Source organism: Arabidopsis lyrata (genome assembly GCF_000004255.2).
Source record: "Arabidopsis lyrata subsp. lyrata unplaced genomic scaffold ARALYscaffold_1, whole genome shotgun sequence".
In the NCBI taxonomy this organism is placed as follows: Eukaryota; Viridiplantae; Streptophyta; class Magnoliopsida; order Brassicales; family Brassicaceae; genus Arabidopsis; species Arabidopsis lyrata.
In genome coordinates, this window is record NW_003302555.1 from 32,349,170 (window position 1) to 32,367,436 (window position 18,267).

The following is an 18,267-nucleotide window of genomic DNA, read 5'->3' on the forward strand; positions in this document are numbered from 1 at the left end:
ATATTAGTGTGAGTGTAATAATAAAAAAAAAGTATGTAACATCTGAGTTTACTTATATCTAACGTCACATGGACTAAGCCACACATATCGCTAATTTGAAACGTTGACACTACTATAACAATTTAAGTAGACTAATCAAGACGTTCTCAAACAAATCTATCGGCGATTGAGCAAGTTAATATCATGGCGAAATTAAAGATGGATTGGGCTGAGAGTGAGAAGACAAGAAGTAGATTGTGTTTGTAAAATGGGGAAACCTTAAAATTTTAAAAATCCTTTGAACATCATTTAAAAAAATAAAGAGACGAGAGAAGAAGGAAGAGTGGCCATCCAACCATCTTCATCAATGAAATTTTTGGGTTCAATAAGTAATTTAACATCTTTAGCAGAAAGATTCTTCTCCCATCCAACTCTTCCTTTCTTATTCGCTCCTTCCCCTGTGCAGTTTATCTCCGCATATGTAAATTTATGCCTGATTTGAATTATTTTGTAAGTCGGAATTATTGTTAAAATATGTAACAAATGCATATATTATAAGCAAAAGAGAATAAACATTACGTACACTTGGTCGTTATAATCCCAAGCATCCCATCCTCGAGGTACGACAACATTGGACATGTTGGTTCCATAGAAAACAACTCTAGAGTAGTTTCGGTAAGCTCTTCCTAAATATGCCTTACCATCTCCTTGAATCAAACAATTTTTGAACACAAATCCACTTTTGTCTTCCTCGCTTTCCCTCCCTTGTGCGGTTATGTATCCTTCTAACATTCCTCCTTCCTTCGTCATTTTCTTTGATGTCACTCCTTTAACGTATATCACACAATTCTGCATCCACACACAAATTCATTGAGATATATAAATTTCTTCAGTATGTATGATATGAAAAACATTGCGTAAAATAACGGGTTCTTCTTTGTAGTTTGGCCTTGGTAGGTTTTGCTTCTGTTTCAGGTTTAGGCATGAAACCGGCTCAACTCGGCCATTCCCTAATTTTTAGAATTTTATACGGCACAACCTTCAGGTCTATTGATTTTTATCATCTCCTATTCTTAACCATCATTTATGAGAGAAATGTGAGATTACTTGGTATATAGATTGGCCTCCTCCCCATATGAAATCGATGGCTCCTACGATGTAACAATTTATAAAGTAATGGCGGCCGAGTAAATCAGCGACTGTGTCTTGGACACTGATGAAGGTGCAGCCATAGAACCATGCCTTGTCCGCGGCTAATATAATTGATGGAGCTACCTTTATCGCTTTATATGGTATTATTGGTGTCATCCTTGTATTCGTATTCTGCACAACCATGCTGTCAGTTTCGCAATATTTATTGAACAAGATTTTATTTCATATCATATCCACATATGTAGAAATCAATCCGAATATTTTATATATCTCATCATCGAATGCAAATACCTAACTATTTAAATAGTGAAAACGTGATTTTTTTTTTGTTTCTATTGACTGCTCACGCTAAAATGTTACTTTTCCGTTTTGTATTAAGTGTTTTTTTAAAACTTAAATTTCATTTAAGAATATGTGTCGTTTTTGAAATTTTTTGGATAAAATTTTCAGTTTGATTACTACTACTTTAATGTATTAAACAATAAAGAAATTATATAGTATATTCTTAAAAGTAAAAATGAAATGTCATTATTTTTAATATGTGTGAAAAAATCTTAACACATTTATTATAAAAATAGAGAGTGGATTATTGTAGATTAATAAATTTCTATGTTAATTATAGTTTAATACATGCATTGTATATGGTTGGAATTACTATTTAAAAATTTAATAAATGTTGTAAGTAATAAATACTAAATGTTTTAATTATGCCATAAATACAGCTACATTTTTTTTTGATAAGAACACGTACTTTCATCATCTAGAGATAAATATTGTTTTATTTGTAAAAGTTGATCTTGTGAGAATGATTGATAGAACTAGCCATATTAAATTATTAATAGTCAACTACTGTTCATATATATAATTTTTGGTTTAAGTAAACTACTTATATAAACTCTAACCTTGAAAGTAATGTTGATAGCGACGAAGTATTCGGCGTCTACTCTTATAGGACCACTCGTATTGGCTAGTCCTGCATCATTATATTGAATTATCACTTTTGATGCATTGTTTCCTTGCATTATTATCTTTTGTTTCTCCTTCGGAATTACTATCTTTTCGCTGCATTAATATACATACTTTAGTAAACCCAAAAATAAAAAAGAAGTCAATTGCTTGATTCTTCTTAAATGTAGATGAGAGAGCTTACTTGTAGGTTCCATGTTTAAGATAAATCTTAATCCAATTTTTGTTACTAGAAGGAATAGAGTCCATGGCTGCTTGGATGGTTTTGAAATCACCTTTACCATTATGACTAACCACCAATGTCTTTGCTATATCTTTGTAGAAATCTTTCGGTTCCAAACCATAAGAAGATACAAGTGATGTCGTAGCCGTAAAATACATAAATGAGAGAGCCAAAATAGTTTTAAGAGATTTCATTGGTTAAAAGAAAAAGATTTTAACCCTTTTTAAGCACCAAAAAAAAAACAGGTAGAAGTTTCAACTTGGTTTATTAAAAAAAAAACTTTCATCTTGATTTGTTTTTTCTTTCTCTATTGTTGATTTTGGATGTTTATATATAAATTCTCCCTATTGCTCATTGGCATGGCAATGGTATTTTAACAACTTCAAAATATAAACATTTTCTTACATGATTCCAAGTATGGTTAAAGATCCACTGATTGAATTTATTAACCAAAAGAGAGTATATATTACCCAATAATTTAGTGTACACTAATTAAAAAATAAAATTTTGAAATTAATTACATAGCAGCAATAAATAAAAATAATTATATCCATTGAAATTGATTCATTAAAAAAAATCTAATTAAAATTTAATGTTAAGTAAATATATTGAAAAGAATTGTGCATATATTAATTTTTATAAGAATTTTCTAAACTACACAGTAAATAAGTTTGTAATCATATAACATGCTGATTAAGTTTGTACATTTCCTTACCTAATTCCAAGTATGGTTAAAGATCCACTGATTTCATTTCTTAACCAAAAGCAAGTGATTTCTGATTTGATTTTGCTATCATGGTCTAGATCTTTTGAAATTGATAACATGCCAGAGAATTGTCGGAAATAACCATGATGAACTGCTGTGACTTCCAAATCAAAACAAATTATGATTTGTTTCCTAAGTGAGTTATATGATAAAAAAACAATTCTTAGACTCCTTTCTAACATGACCTAAAATGTTTTTACTAGGGGAAATGAGTTTAAGAAGATATGACTTTTTTTTCACTGGTCAACGGTGGTTAATGTCGTTGACCAACTTTTCGAGAGACACATGGCTTTCCCGATCTCTTTTCAATCCTAGATTATAAATTCAGTTTGGTGGTATTAATCTAGAAAGTAGAATAAATCGAAGGGGTCAAATTTTGTTAAGTAAACAGGAAAAGTCAAATCGTTGACTTTGAAACCATTTTGAATAAAGTGTTAATTTGGGAAAAGAGGGTGTTATTGAACCTAACTTCTGTTTTTTTTTGTTTAGTTAGGTTAATTGTTAAAAGGATTTCTCAATTATTGAGTTGATTTTAGGAAATGGTAAGTAAGCAGGGCAAATGAAGGTTTTAGTTAGACATGCTTAGTCTAATTGTAGAAAAATTGGAAAATGTTACTAAAATGATGAGGTCTGGGCCCAAAAGTTTATTTTAATTTAGTTTATGTTTTCATGTTTATATTTTTTTTGTGTGGTTACTATCGAGTTTCTCCTTTTTTTTGTTTTGTTTTCTTTTCCATTATATTTTTTGTATGGTTATAATCTAGTTATGTAGTTAAATTTTTTTATTTTAAAAAGAAAAAATAACCAACTTTGCAGATTTGCAGATTTGGGGACAATAAGGAGGTTGCAGATTTGCTCAACGGCAATACACTCAACTTTGGAATGTTCAACTGGATCAGGGAAGCTCGTACTTGGAAGTCAAGATTCATGGATTGCCAATTCCTTTGGTGTCATCGCCTCAGTAATGCTCCAGCAGATCTTTTGGCAAAACATCAAATTCCTTTAAATTCTAGTTTTCACTTTCACAGTTTGGTTCCCTATGTAATAACAAACGCGCTTCATAGCGATTTCTCAAACCATATAATATAATCATTCATTTTGATGAAAAAAAAAAAAAAAAAAAAATAACCAATATGAGAAACACGTGATTTAATATAATTTAGTTACGTAATTAAATTATAATTTAGTTATTTCAATTTCTTTCGGGTGTTTTTTTTTTTGCTTTAGCTTATAGATTGATTCCATGTGGGTGTTTGGTTAGGGTAATTCTTGAGTCGTGATGACTACTAGGATCGTTGTACTATTTTTATAGTTTTAATTGCAGTGCTCTTTGTTTATGTTCTACAAAACTGAGATCAATTTTGGTTAAATGTAGAGTTTTATGGATGTGCTTATGAACTCTTCGATGAAATGAATGAGATGAGCTGACATTAGGGTGGCTTTTATTCAGTGGTATCATATTTAAAACTATTAAGCTGTTTTGAATGCAGAGAAAGAAAGTATGTGTGTTAACATAGTCAAAATTGGTAGTATTGTCTTTGCTGCTTAATTTTTATTCGATCTTTCTTTTTACCCTTTTGGCTTTAAATGTAATGAACTTCTAGCCATTATGGTTTGTCTATTGTTTGCAGCTTGATGAGAGGCTTAAGAGGCGAGAGAAACTCAAATCGACAAAGCAAATATTCAATTTCTTCTGAACGATGCCTGCATAGTCGACTTCAGGATAGGTCTATCTTGGAGGAACGAATAACCACACGATAGATGCAACCATCAAGTGTCCGCAACTTTCCTGCTGACTAATACTCCCTAACTATCTTGGTTGTGATTTATTAATTTTAAAGGATTTTGGTATATTTTCATTAATTTATAAATTGGATTTACTTCAGAATGAAGACTACACCTGTGATTTGGCAAAATGAGTGGTTCTCTTAAGCCACACCAAAATTTTCATAATAGACTTTCCACGGGGGACATATCGGAGGAGAATTTACGAGTCAATACCTCCTGCGTTTTTTGTGGAGGACTGATTGAGGCAAAAAACCACATCTTCTTTCGATGTCCCTTTACTCAACAAGTTTGGGAGAAACTCACCAAATGTCTACTAAAGAACCACTACACTTCGGAATGCTTCGGAATGAGCATAACTTTGAACACTCATCTCAGGTACGACGCTTGTTCAACAATCCCTTCTTCTCCTGAGGTATGCTCTTCAAGTTGCAGTTCATTCGATACGGAGAGAAATGAATAACAATAGACACGGAGAAAGCCCTTCACCAGCAGCTCATCTTCAAAAGCTTATCGATAAAACTATCAGAAACTACCTAAGCAATATTCGAAACTTAGGGAATGAAAAATATTAGGACCTCATCTTATGGTTCTCTTCTCGAATATAAAGTGTGAATAAAAAAAACCACTCCATTTCTTTTGAGCTAAGTCACACTTGTAGTAAAAAAATATTTATCAATGAATAAATTTTCCTATCATTCAAAAAAAAAAAAAACAAAAACAAAAATAAAGATTGAACAATATGAAAGCATAATCAACATTGCGTCAATGTTTGGGAATATAACATGAGGTCAACTGTCTTGTTGAAGAAAAAGAGACCATCGATTTGGGCTCTCCAATTTGTACAAAGTTTTAGAGTTCATTTTCATTTTATGAAGTTAACTGGTGTGAATTATTAAAAAAAACATTGAAATAAGAGATATTTTTAAAAGATGGTACAAGGTAAGCATCAAAACCAAATCAGATAAATGTTTTTGGTGTTTTCTTATTCAATAGTTTTTAATATTTTTTTTATCTTATAGTCTGTTTTAAAATTCTTAGGCATACATGTTTTCTTTTGACTATAACATATGGTTTCAATTTAGTGAAGGATATAGAAGAACGAAAAAGTTTCTATCTCATATTGCATAATGTTGTGATATTGCCTAGAGACAACTATTGTCAAGAGATTTCGAGATTTCGGGATTATGATGCAATCTTTGATATTTAATTAGTTTTCAAGAAACATGATTCTATAAGGGTAATAATCTCTCTCTTTATTTCTTTTTTTTTAAGGATAATAATCTTAGTTCGATTGTTGATGTTGTACGGGATTTTAGGATATGATGTAGTCACAAATTAAATCAAAGTTCACAAATCCAACGTTGTAGGAAACAAAATGAACACTATTCGTCTCAATTGTTAGTATTCAAGAAGAATATAACCATGCACTTAATAATGCTTACTACACTTGATCTCTACCCTTAAACAAAAGTTTTGATAACGTTTATGTTGTTTTAATGATAAGTCCTAAAATGATTTTTTGGACAATGGTTTGAAAAAATTCTTAAATTTAGGTGAATAAAATAATCAATTGTAATTATATAAGGACAAAAATTCTTTAAATCTTGAAATGAATATGCATTAGAATAAAACAAACCAATAAAATAAAAGAAATTGTAAAAATATTCCTGCAGTATAGCGCATGTTTTTATCTAGTAACATTAAAAAATGACAATACAAATTTTAGTCTTGTGGAGATATAGAAGTGTTTATAGTTAATGAAGAAGATATGAAGTGTTTGAGCATGGAAAGAGTGTTTAAATAGATGTGTGATTTAATCTCATTATTGATTTTTAACTAATTAATCAGGTATTTCAAATTATTATTCAAAATATTAATAATGAATTAAATGTTTTAAATTTGTATTTATATTGTAGGTCAAAAGCATGTCAATGGGTTTAACTCGTGGAATGATTTTATATAATAAATAAGGGTTTCCTTCAAAACTGTCTTTACAAACACTTGACATGTGGCACAAGAACATGGTTAGAGAGCTTATAGACCAGAGATGGTGAGCGAGAGATGTATAAAAAGACGAAGATGAGAGAGACAAGGTCTGATTCACTAATGTACTACCCTTGTCTAAAATATGAAGTTTTATTTACATCGATTTTTATTTAATTTTTGGCGTCCCATGTGAGCATTGAAATCAGATTATACAATATAAACGCTCTTTGTTTTGCTGTTTATTTTTAAAACTAATTAGTAGCTTAGCTGTATTAAAATGATACAAACGTTATATCACCAAATATTAACCTATGTCAATGATCAAAGTTAGAAGGTAATTCTGTTTTATCACCATGTTTTCTGTCCGTAAATTGAACATATTTTTTAGAAAATTAAAAAAACCGTAATTCATGTGCTTGTCAGGAAAAAATGCTTTGGGTAAAAACATCGTTGCTGTGATATTAAGTATTGGCTGGTTCTTTATATCGTGTGCGTGCATTACGATATTTATCACATTGCCTAAATCCAGTTTTAAATGTCCCTACCTCGTTTTACGCTTATTTGTTTCTTATTTAATAACCTCCTTATCTTACATATATCATATTGAAGTTATAATCTATGGTTGCCGAAGTTCCTTATTTATTAAATCATAAATATAATAATAAACGAATAATAAATTCTAAAACACTGATAAATATGACAAAACAAAATAATAGAAATTAAAAAATAAGAGGTGTCTTTTATTTGAAAACACAAATGATAAATAATAATAATTTCAAAATAGGGAAAAACAATAAATATTAACTACAACAAATATTGTAAATTAACTTTATTAAGAGTTAATATTGTATAGTAAACAACAGAAAAATACTAGGGGTGAACCCAATTCATTCACCCCCTCTTTAATACGCATTCCTGCGAGGCCAAGATTAACTACAAAAAAAGTTGCATCGACTTTTATAGTCTTATTTACTCATACAAAACGAGTTGTCAAATTTTAACATAAGAAAAAGTTTTGTTAAAGCTTTCAGTAAACTGTATGTACGTAACTCCACATACAACACATATATTTTTCGAACAAAGAAACCACTAAAAAATCTATTAAAAAACAAAATGTGTATGGACATATTCAATGTATCATTGCCTCAAGAGAATTTCAATGCTAGCATTTAAATGCCATAAAGGTTCAAACAAAAGTAGCATTTCAATGCCATCAACAATGTAAGGAGAACTCAAGAGCTCGCTACAAAACAATTCGCACTTAGTTGTACTCTTTTTTTTTTTTTTTTTTCATCTGTTGTACTCTAAACCTCCAATTGCCTCTCTCGCTCTCTCGTCAGGTTAGTCTCTACTTTTCACGATTAACCATATTTTTTGATATGGTTTCCTAGAGAAAATGATTAGCATAATGATTTGTGAATTTGATTGATGACAACATGGAAAAAATAATAGCAAAACATAGAAAATCTCTTCTTATTGCTAGTGCTTGTAGTTGTATGTTCACTACTTTTTTTATTACCAGCTTCACTAAGTTTATCTCCACGACAATGTTTTTGTTGGACTTGTATTTGAACTATTCACATGATACCCTTAAATATTTGTTCCATTTCACCATTGCAGTCTGTTGACAGAAACCTATTGCCAGCCATAGTGCAAAAAATCATAGAAATTCAAAAAGAAGTTTTTAGCCTAAAACATCCATCCTGTTCCTAGAAACCCCAAACAGAAAATTGCTCGACTATTGATATAGGATCATAGACGACTTTCCTAAACCACAAATCCAAGAAAAAAAGAGAGAAGGGAGACAGAGCCTGCGGATTCGAGACAGAGCATGCGGAATCGAGGCAGAGCCAGGCAACCAGCTACACCTCCGCACAGTGAATGAACGTTATATCTCCGTAGGTCGGCTCTCTCCTAAGAGTGAGCCTGCGGAACACTCTTTCGTTGGCGAGTGTGCGATGGGCCAAGCATGCATTAAACTTGAATTGCCGCCGCCCAGGCTCGGTTCTCTGTGAAAGTTCATGTTGATTTTGTTAGTTAGATAATTATATGAACAAAATTAAGGTTGAGTTCTTTGTACAAAAAAATTGTTAAGGTTGAGTTCTTTGTCCAAAAATTCAATAAACCATTAAAAAAAATCGACAATATAGTTCAAAGGGCAATAAACAAAAGAAACTACAAGATTGTTGAAAGGGCATCAAAGCCAACGTACATGTGTGCAAAATAACAGAAATTTTATGACGCACTAAACAATTAAAAATAGTCATTTCTAGTAACCAAATAAAAAAGCTATGTCACCATATTTAATAGAATAATGTATTATGTCTAATAGTCCTTTAGTTTTTTTAAATTATATATAATAGTTGCTATAAACCTATAATATTGGATATAACATCAATAAGTTTGTAAAATAATAAATTGATCATGTAATACAACATTGAAGTTAAAGAGTTGGGAAAAAACAATCACTTAATATATATATATATATATATATATATATATATATATATATATATATCCTTATTTATTGAAAACACAATTACATAATTCAATAATTAAAACTTAGTAAAAAGACAAACAAACAAATAAACTTGTCCAAAGGGCGGGCATCACTCTAGTTTATTATGTAGTTGTCTTTCTTTTTGTTATTTACTAAACTTTTTGACAACTGCCATTTATATTCAGTATAATAATTATATAAAAAAACATCTGTTAATATTGTATTTAAGCTAAAGTTTAAGGGTTTCTATCACACCCGTCTCCCTCAACATTGAGACGGCGTGCGTTCACCTTACTTATTTTTTCCTTTATTTCACTATCTTAATTCATCATGTCGTATTTTTCTAGAATACTTTTCTTTTATTAAAAACTTAATATAACCTTATCTAAAAAATAATATTAAATCGTTGAATAAAACGTATATGAAAATAACAATTAAAGTAACTAAACCCGAGGTTCCCGAAATACACCATCACAGAGACGGACTTGCGCGACTACTCACAATTCTCATCTTAACCTGGAGAAAAAGGAGAAAAAGGGGTGAGTAAAGAATTACTCAGTGAGAGGATCATTTCCGCCCACTGGAAATACGATACACAAAACTACCTTTACACAACAATCAACAATCACATAGAAAAAGACACAACACTCATATAGGCTGCACAATTATGCAAACTATAACACAAAATTCATTCTCGCCGCCCTTAGCGAGATCTCCACATCAATATATACCAGGTTCGATCATCTTCCCTGACCTTTGAACCTATCTAGTTCCACTGGACTCGTCAGTCTTTTATTGAGCTACAAAGAACCCGTCAATTCAATGTCGTAGACCATATTCCACTTTTCCACTGTTCCACTTTTAATCATCTCAAAAGATGGTAATTCCACTTTATCATATAACACATATAATAACTTGTCATCCCAATGACATTAACACAATCATCCTATATAACTAAAACAATCATCATATCATCAATCATCACTAACAATTTATTACTACTAAGCAAACAGATCTAATCCTATGCAAGAGAATCATGAAGCATAAAAATAGAAACTTGTAATCGCATCTCCGTAGATCACACCCTCACCTTAGCAACTCGGTTGGACCACGGATTAGGACTAGCAACAACGGATAACCGGTTCAACAACGATCTCAATCTGCAACGGTTTAGAATACCGATAAGAGATTATTTCCATTAATAATCTATGATTAATTGAAGAGAAATTGTTAAAAATGCCCTTTTTTCAATATCCCTTTTCAAAAATGCCCCCTTTGAGAGTCCATTTTTAAGTTTGCCCTCTTTTAATTTTTAATGACCATTTTACCCTTATTTGAGACAAAATTAGGTCCATAAAATACAAAATATTTTTTGGCGGGAAAAGTGATCCGCAATTTTTCCGCCAAAACACTTGTAAAAACCTTTAAAATACTTTGTAAAATTTTCCCGTAAAAATTTTTCCCGCCAAAAATTTTTTTTTGCGGGAAAAGTGATTCCGCAATTTTGTTGGAGAAATTTTTTTGGCGGGAAAAATTTACAAGGTATTTTAAAGGTTTTACGGAGTATTTACAAGTGTTTTGTTAGGTATTTTAAAACGTTTTACAAAGTACTTATAAGGTTTTATAAGGTATTTATAACTTGTAAAACCTTATAAAAAACTTGTAAAACCTTATAACTTGTAAAACCTTATAAAATAGCTTGTAAAATCTTATAATATCTTATAAATATCTTATAAATACGTTGTAAAACCTTTTAAAATACATTGTAAAACCTTATAAATACCCTGTAAAAAACCTTTAAAATACTTTGTAAATTTTTCCCGCCAAAAATTTAACGCCAAAAAAATTGCCGAATCATTTTTCCCGCAAAAAAAATTTTTGGCGGGAAAAAATTTTACAAGGTATTTTAAAGGTTTTACAATTTTTTACAAGTGTTTTGGCGGGAAAAATTGCGGGATCACTTTTCCCGCCAAAAAATATTTTGTATTTTGTGGACCTAATTTTGTTATATTTCCTTATATATTATTATTTGTGATATCTTTTATTAAAAGAAGGGTAATTTAGTCATTTTGTACATAGAAAAGGGTATTTTTAAAAATGGACAGCCAAAGGAGGTATTTTTGAAAAAGGGTATTGAAAAATGGGCATTTTTGTGAGTCTCCCTTAATTGAATAACCAAAACTCGATTTATTTGGTTTCCTTTTAGTATTTTTCTCCAATTAAATTAATTAGATCCGGTTAATATCAAACCAACCACTTCTAACAATTTAATAATAATCCAATACGTAACCATATCGGCAATACACAAATTAATTCACGTGCCCAGAATAATTGAGTTTGGTTTTACTACACCATACTAAACCACACCTAATAATTTAATATCACTCGCTAACGACGTAACTCACTACAACTTCCAAATCCATTCACGTGACCAAGCTAAATTTCCGGTTTAGCAATTAACCAATAATTGAACCAAGCTAGCTATCGTCTTCTTCACAATTCCACAACACAATGCTACGTTACCTTTACGACACAATTTCCGTACGTACTCATGATTCAAGTTCTGGTTATAGTCTTATAGACCTTGAGTTCACAAGAGATTAATGGTTTGGATCGGTTTAGCTTTGGTGCAATAATCAAACAACGCAACACATAACAACATGAGAAGATTACCTTTCTCGGTGGCTTTTCTCGGCGGGTCTCCCTTACGGTTTGCTTGGCGGCTGGAACGGCGGAGTGGCACAGATCTCTCCGGTGAGGACGATTCACGCGGTGGCTCCAGCTGAACACAACAACGATCTCTGGTGACTTGAGTGGTGCGTGGTTGAGGGCTTAGGGTTTCTGTGACTTGACGTGGAGTTTGCGTTCTCCTTTTATATGCACAAGGGATCACTAAGTTTTTACTTGGGTTTAATCATTAACGGGCTCGGTTTGAGACTACAAGAAAACATGGATTTAGCGACGACATTCAGCGACTGATACATTTGTCGCTGAATTTGAGGACTGAATTGATGTTGTCTAAACAACATTAGTCGCTAATCCGTCTGCATTTGGCGACTGATATAAATAGTCATTGTATAGTCGCCAAATATAACGACTAAGTAGCTTCTGAATAAATAGTCTTTAAAGTTGGCTACTAATTATCCACGTTTTAGGGACTACAATTTCTTATTGGGCCTTTTAATTCGATCCATTAGATTTTTGCGAAGGCCCATGCTATATCTCTCGACGAAAATTGCGGAAAACCCTAGATCCCCAATTCTCTCTATCTCTCGACGAACCCTAACCTTAACCCGACCACTTTCTCTCCGATTCGACCACTTTCTCTCCGATTCTCTCTCAATCTATCACAATCTCTACAAATCTCGTCAATTCTACTTCTTTTATCCCTAATCGATGGCTCCTCAGGTTCGTGGTGGAAAATCCAAAGGAAGAGGAAGAGGAAGGGGACCGAAGTCTCCGGCGAAGCGACCCGTTGTCCCAACTCGACCCACATCTTCCGGTGTGTCGACTCGAAGGCCTAGAAGCCTTGCGATTCTCATCGAGTTTTGTTTTTTTGGTTAGTGGGTTGTTATTAAGGTGAGAATCGAATTTGAAGATGGCGAGCGAAAGCCCTGATGTTGTTGTTGTAGCTCCCGTGGTGGAGAATGGCGGCGCTGAATCCTCTAATGGAAAAGATGAACAATTGGAATCTGAGCTTTCGAAGAAGCTTGAGATTGCAGAAGATGGTAAAGAGGACAACGATGAAGATGAAGGAAGCAAAGGTAAATAACTTGATTTTTATTTTTTTTTGGTGTTCTGATTGATCAAATAGTTTTGTCGTTGCGTCTTTAATTTTTGCACAAATTGAGAAAAAAAAAAGGATCTTTTGTGTCATTGATTTGAAGTTTAGGAATGTTCCAGTGACGATTTCTGGGATTAGTCTATCTGAGCTTGGTCTTACGATATCAAAGTTTTCGATTTGATCTTTTTTTTTCTGAGAATGGTTGATTAATAAAAGACTTGTGTTTTTTGATTTTTGAAGGTGAGACTTCAACGAAGAAGAAGAAGAAAAATAAAAGCAAGTAAGAGATGTTTTTTTTTGTTTCTTCTGAATTGTAACTTTTTGGTGTTTGCTTTAATGATGGTTTTGACTTTTGATTATGTTATAGGAAGAAGAAGGAACTCCCTCAACAGACTAATCCACCTTCGATTCCTGTCGTTGAGCTCTTCCCATCTGGAGAGTTTCCTGAAGGTGAAATCCAAGAGTCTGTTCATGTCAAGACTCTTCGTTGTTACCTTTATCACACTGTTTGTTTTTAAGTCTTGGTGCTTGATCTCTGTTTTTAGTAATCTGTGGAGAACAACATCTGAAGAGAAGAGAGAGTTGGAGCGTTTGGAAAAGCCAATATATAACTCTGTTCGCCAAGCTGCAGAAGTTCATCGCCAAGTTCACTTCTTTTTCACTAAATGACCACATATTAGAGTTTTTTCGTGGCCTCTTTTTTTGCAGCCGTCTGAAAGATCATTTTCTTAAAAGGGCGATCTTAAAATGGCGGACTGGAGTAAATTTCTTTTACAATAAACCAGTCCAAAATCTAGGAAAAATATTGAAGAAGATAGATTGGTGACCATGATGATCAACGACGTCTAAGCTGTTTCTGCGTCATTTGGTAAGAGAAACTTTTGTCTCTTTTGATTTCTCTAATTCAAAATAAAAAAAAAAGGGAGATTTTGATTCGTTATTGAAATTATTCTCTTTGAGTTTGTTTAATTTATTTAGAAAGAAGTAATTTTTAAAATAGAAAAACGTAGAGCTTGAAGTTCACGCTTGTAAAGGTGTCAGTTTGCAGCTCATTCTCGCCATGTTCTTCTCTCTCGCGCTCTTTGTGTTTTCTTCTCTTTGCTCATAAAAACCACTGTAATGTATGTCCAGGTCTTCTTTGTATTGCTCTGAAGAGTTGTTTCGTACTTGAGATTTAGGGATTTCGTTTTGACAATGGAGGAGATGCCAAGAGGAGTACTTACGTGGCAAGACGAGTTAGCTAGTCTCATGGACGGAGGTGTACAATACGATTGATCTGACGGCGGATTCTGAATCAAGGTCAAAGAGTTTGGGTTTCGGGTATGTTTGTATTTATGTCTTGTGAACTTGATATTTTGGACTTGTACTTTTGGTCTTGTGAACTTGTATGTTTTTTTTATTAAGAACTTCTTTTAATTCAAAAGTAGTTTTTGTATGTTTGGTTTTAATTAGTAAATGCAAACGTAATTGGAATCAAAATAAGCAGGCAAAATCGATAAATAAACCTCCAATAAGTCGCAAAACGATAGCAATTCAGTCACTAAAACATTCATAAAACAGTCGCCTTGTAGTGTCTTTTTGTCGATTCCGCAGTCACCTATCGGTCGCCAAAACAGTCGTCCAATAGTAACCTATTAGTAGCAAAACAGTCGCCACTTTAGCGACTCATAAGCAACGTAAAAGCGACATAAAATAGTTGTCGCAGAATGGTCGCTATTAAGCGACTATTATGCTACTAGTTATTTTAGCGACGCAGTGTTCGGCGACAACGTTTATTAGTCGCTAATTAGTCGTTATTATGTGTTTAGCGACTCTTTAGTGACGTTTCTTGTAGTCGCTAAATCCATGTTTTCTTGTAGAATTATGGAAACTTTGATAAAAATAAATACAAATTTTATATTCTTTCATATGATCTTTATTTCTTACTTAATTTGTATGATTAACTAAAAAAAAATTGAATTCAAAACATAATCAAGTCAAATGTATACAATATTAAAAATCAGAAAACTATTTACTCGAGATATACGAAACTCAAACGTCGAGTAATTATGTAAAAGAAATAAAGAATGGCATAAACTATTTGAATTGTGAAATCGGGTCGTTATAGTTTCACATAGTTTCTTTCGAAACCAATATCTTTTTGATAAATTAACATCATACTATACACTGTAAATCATATGATATGTGTGGAAATTTAAAACTAAAAGTTTGGTATGTTTTTGAAATAATTAGTAAAATGTAGTTGTCTCATGCATAAAATATTCTGATAAAGTCAAGATATTTTCTTCACCTTTCAAACATCCACAAGATGTTATACTCTGAAATTTTGTTAGCAGTTGTTTTTTAAATTTATACATGGAAGCTTATTTTTTAAATTTCCAACTCTTAAAAAAATTTGGTCAACTATTAAATACCTTACAATGATGTGTTGAAAGTAAATCAGAGATAAGATTGCAAAATTGTTGTTGAAAATTTTCAACAATGTGAACAATTTGTGGGTGGATTTTTGGGTGGATTTTTCTTTGACATGTGACAAACTTTGCTTGGGCAAAAAAACCGGAGAAAGAGTTGAGTTTTGATTGGACACATGAAATGCATTTTGATTGGTTCGTCAAATAAGCCAAAATGTTCATTGGTTCGTCAAATAAACCAAATGTGGTTATGTTGAATTAAACGATACAAACAATTCATTTAAATAAATTTTTGTACGTAATTCGAACTTTTAAATTTTCGTAATTCAAAATTTCAAAAAAAAAATGAAGAACTGTAAACGAGAAACGTGACCGTTGATATCAAATATACTAAAAGTTGCATTGGTATGTCAAATATACCGAATGTTACAACGGTTCGTCAAATAAACTAAAGATTGCAACAGTTTAACTTAATGTTTACTATTTATTTACGCTTAACACAATATAGTGACTGAGTCCACTCCAACAAAGATTAAATTACATCCTTGATACGAACTCCCAAAGATTGCACACTCTTGTTGGTATTGAAATGGATAGATCCTTGGATGAACAAGGCGGGGAAAGTGAATGGCTGCGTCGAGGGCTATGAACGGCACTCGGTAAACCTGGTTTGAACCGTAGGCTAACCAACAAAGGAACGGTTGTGACTCAACCACCTTGGAATCGATTGAGATCAAGAGGCTAACCACCCAATGATCGAAGTGATTTCGTTGGCTAACCACCAAAGAGATCGAAAAAGTTCACAAACAACAAGAGAGAAACTTCTCAAAAGATTTTAGATAAAAGATTATTATTGAAATGAAAGGATTACATGAGTTTATAAGAAGAAGAATGAGAAGAGGCTAGTCAACAAGACTACCTTGAAAATGAAAACAAAGACTAAGACCAAAGACTAAAATAAATTAGAGTTTGAATGACCCTTGGACTCCAAGTTGGCGAGAATGTTCCATGGGTTTGGTCATGTCCTTTTGATTTATTTCCAACCATAATATAAATGCAATTCACATGAGTTTGGACCGTCCATGGTAAGCATAAGTCATTGCCTCGTTAAAACCTCTACTCGGAAAACCCATTAGGACAAAACCGAATATAGGAAAAAGAGTACAACAACTTAGCTTGCGGCCAATCTCAAGATGAATCCACAAATGATATTGAGGTGAAGGTACATTGCGTAAGTTGGTCTTCCTCCTTGTTCCTAACGTTGCCAAGTACTTTCCAAACAGCTCCGGCTAGCTTCCTTGTCTTGGATCGCGTCATGGGGCCTTCGGGAACGATCAAGACTTGTTAGTGTACCCATCATGAACCGTCCTTCGATCGTACTGCCATGGTCTTCCAAGTAGAATGAGACCAGCTTCCATGGATAACACATCGCAAAGGATTTCATCCTCATATCGGCCAATAGACAAAGATACCAAAACTTGATGTGTCACCGTTTGTTTTTGGTTACTCAACCATCTTAGACTATACGGTCGTGGATGTTTCTTCATCTCCAAGTTTAGTTTCTTCACCAAAGTCATGCTAGCTACATTATTACAACTTCCGCCATCGATAATTAGGCTACATACCTTATCTTTGATATGGCATCGCGTGTGGAACAAGTTTTCCCGTTGTTCGTCTTCTAGACTTTGCTCTTGAGAAAGAAGAACTCGTCTTGCCACAAGTAACTCTCCTTTAACCGCATGTTCCTCATCGTCATCATAGATTGGTGCGGAGTCATAGTCCTTCTCATCTTCGGTCACGATCTCGCCGCTATCTAGCATCAACATGGCGCGCTGGTTTGGGCACTTGTTCGCATAATGACCTTTGCCTTTACACCTGAAACATTCTATGTCACGGTTACGAATAGAAGTAGAAGCCTCGGTCTTACCCTTGTGGTCTTGACTTGAAACGTTAGGCTTGAGTTCCGATTTTGGCTTGGAATCGGTGCGGATTGGGTAACTTGGCTTCTTGCTTTTAGGGTAACTTGGCTTGGTTGAGACGCTCTTTCTCCTAAGTTGCTGTTCCACGAGAATGGCCTTGTGCAACATCTCCTCTATGGTGTCATAAGTTTGCATCTCCATACGATCTTGTAATTCTCGATTCATTCCGGATAGGAATCGGGCCATTTTTGCATTACGGTGTTCATCTACATCGGCTTTGAGCATGAGTTTCTCCATTTCTTGGAAATAATCTTCCACATTCCTACTTCCTTGAGATAGCCTTCGTAGTTTTTGGTGCAATTCTCGGTGGTAATGGTTCGGAATGAACCGTCTTCTCATAAGTATCATCATCTCTTCCCAAGTCTCTACGGGATTTTCTCTATTTCGCTTCCTGTTAGTCACCAATTGATCCCACCAGTCAATAGCATAATCATGAAATCCAGTGGCTGCTAACCTGACTTTCTTGCGATCGGAAAAGTGTTGACAATCGAAGAGTTGGTCGATCTTTTTTTCCCACTCAAGGAAAGCATCGGGATCGTTTTTCCCATGGAATGGTGGAATGCGTAGCTTCAAGCCGCCAAGATCATTTTCATTTCTTCCTCTGGCCGGTGGTTGCCTATCTTGTTCCCCATCGGTGAAGTCGTGAAACGGATTGTCGTATGGCTCCATTCGTTGTTGTTGTTGGTTTCGCCGGTGTTGCCTATGTCTAGGCGGTACTCGATGATATCTTTGA

At 33.3% G+C, this 18,267-nt stretch overlaps 2 protein-coding genes across 4 annotated transcripts; one reads left to right on the forward strand and one right to left on the reverse strand.

Moving 5' to 3' along the window:
• Positions 1–120: 120 nt before the first annotated feature.
• On the reverse strand, positions 121–2,535 carry LOC9328027 (putative pectinesterase 10). Its single transcript, XM_002894603.2, has 5 exons — positions 2,282–2,535; positions 2,034–2,193; positions 1,087–1,302; positions 563–828; positions 121–472 (listed from the first exon to the last, which is right to left on the reverse strand). The coding sequence occupies exons 1-5, from the start codon at positions 2,512–2,514 to the stop codon at positions 289–291; spliced, it is 1,059 nt and encodes a 352-aa protein (XP_002894649.1). The 5' UTR covers positions 2,515–2,535; the 3' UTR covers positions 121–288.
• A 9,998-nt stretch (positions 2,536–12,533) lies between these two features.
• Positions 12,534–14,579, forward strand: LOC9328028 (methionine aminopeptidase 2B). Of its 3 annotated transcripts, XM_021014945.1 has the most exons (6): positions 12,540–13,124; positions 13,385–13,424; positions 13,512–13,594; positions 13,690–13,789; positions 13,880–14,012; positions 14,276–14,579. In XM_021014945.1, the coding sequence occupies exons 1-5, from the start codon at positions 12,959–12,961 to the stop codon at positions 13,968–13,970; spliced, it is 480 nt and encodes a 159-aa protein (XP_020870604.1). In that variant the 5' UTR covers positions 12,540–12,958; the 3' UTR covers positions 13,971–14,012; positions 14,276–14,579. The 3 variants fall into 3 exon arrangements, with proteins under 3 accessions (XP_020870603.1, XP_020870604.1, XP_020870602.1); XM_021014944.1 differs by having other exon boundaries at positions 12,534–13,124; positions 13,690–14,012; positions 14,323–14,579; XM_021014943.1 differs by having other exon boundaries at positions 13,690–14,012.
• The last annotated feature ends 3,688 nt before the right edge of the window (positions 14,580–18,267 follow it).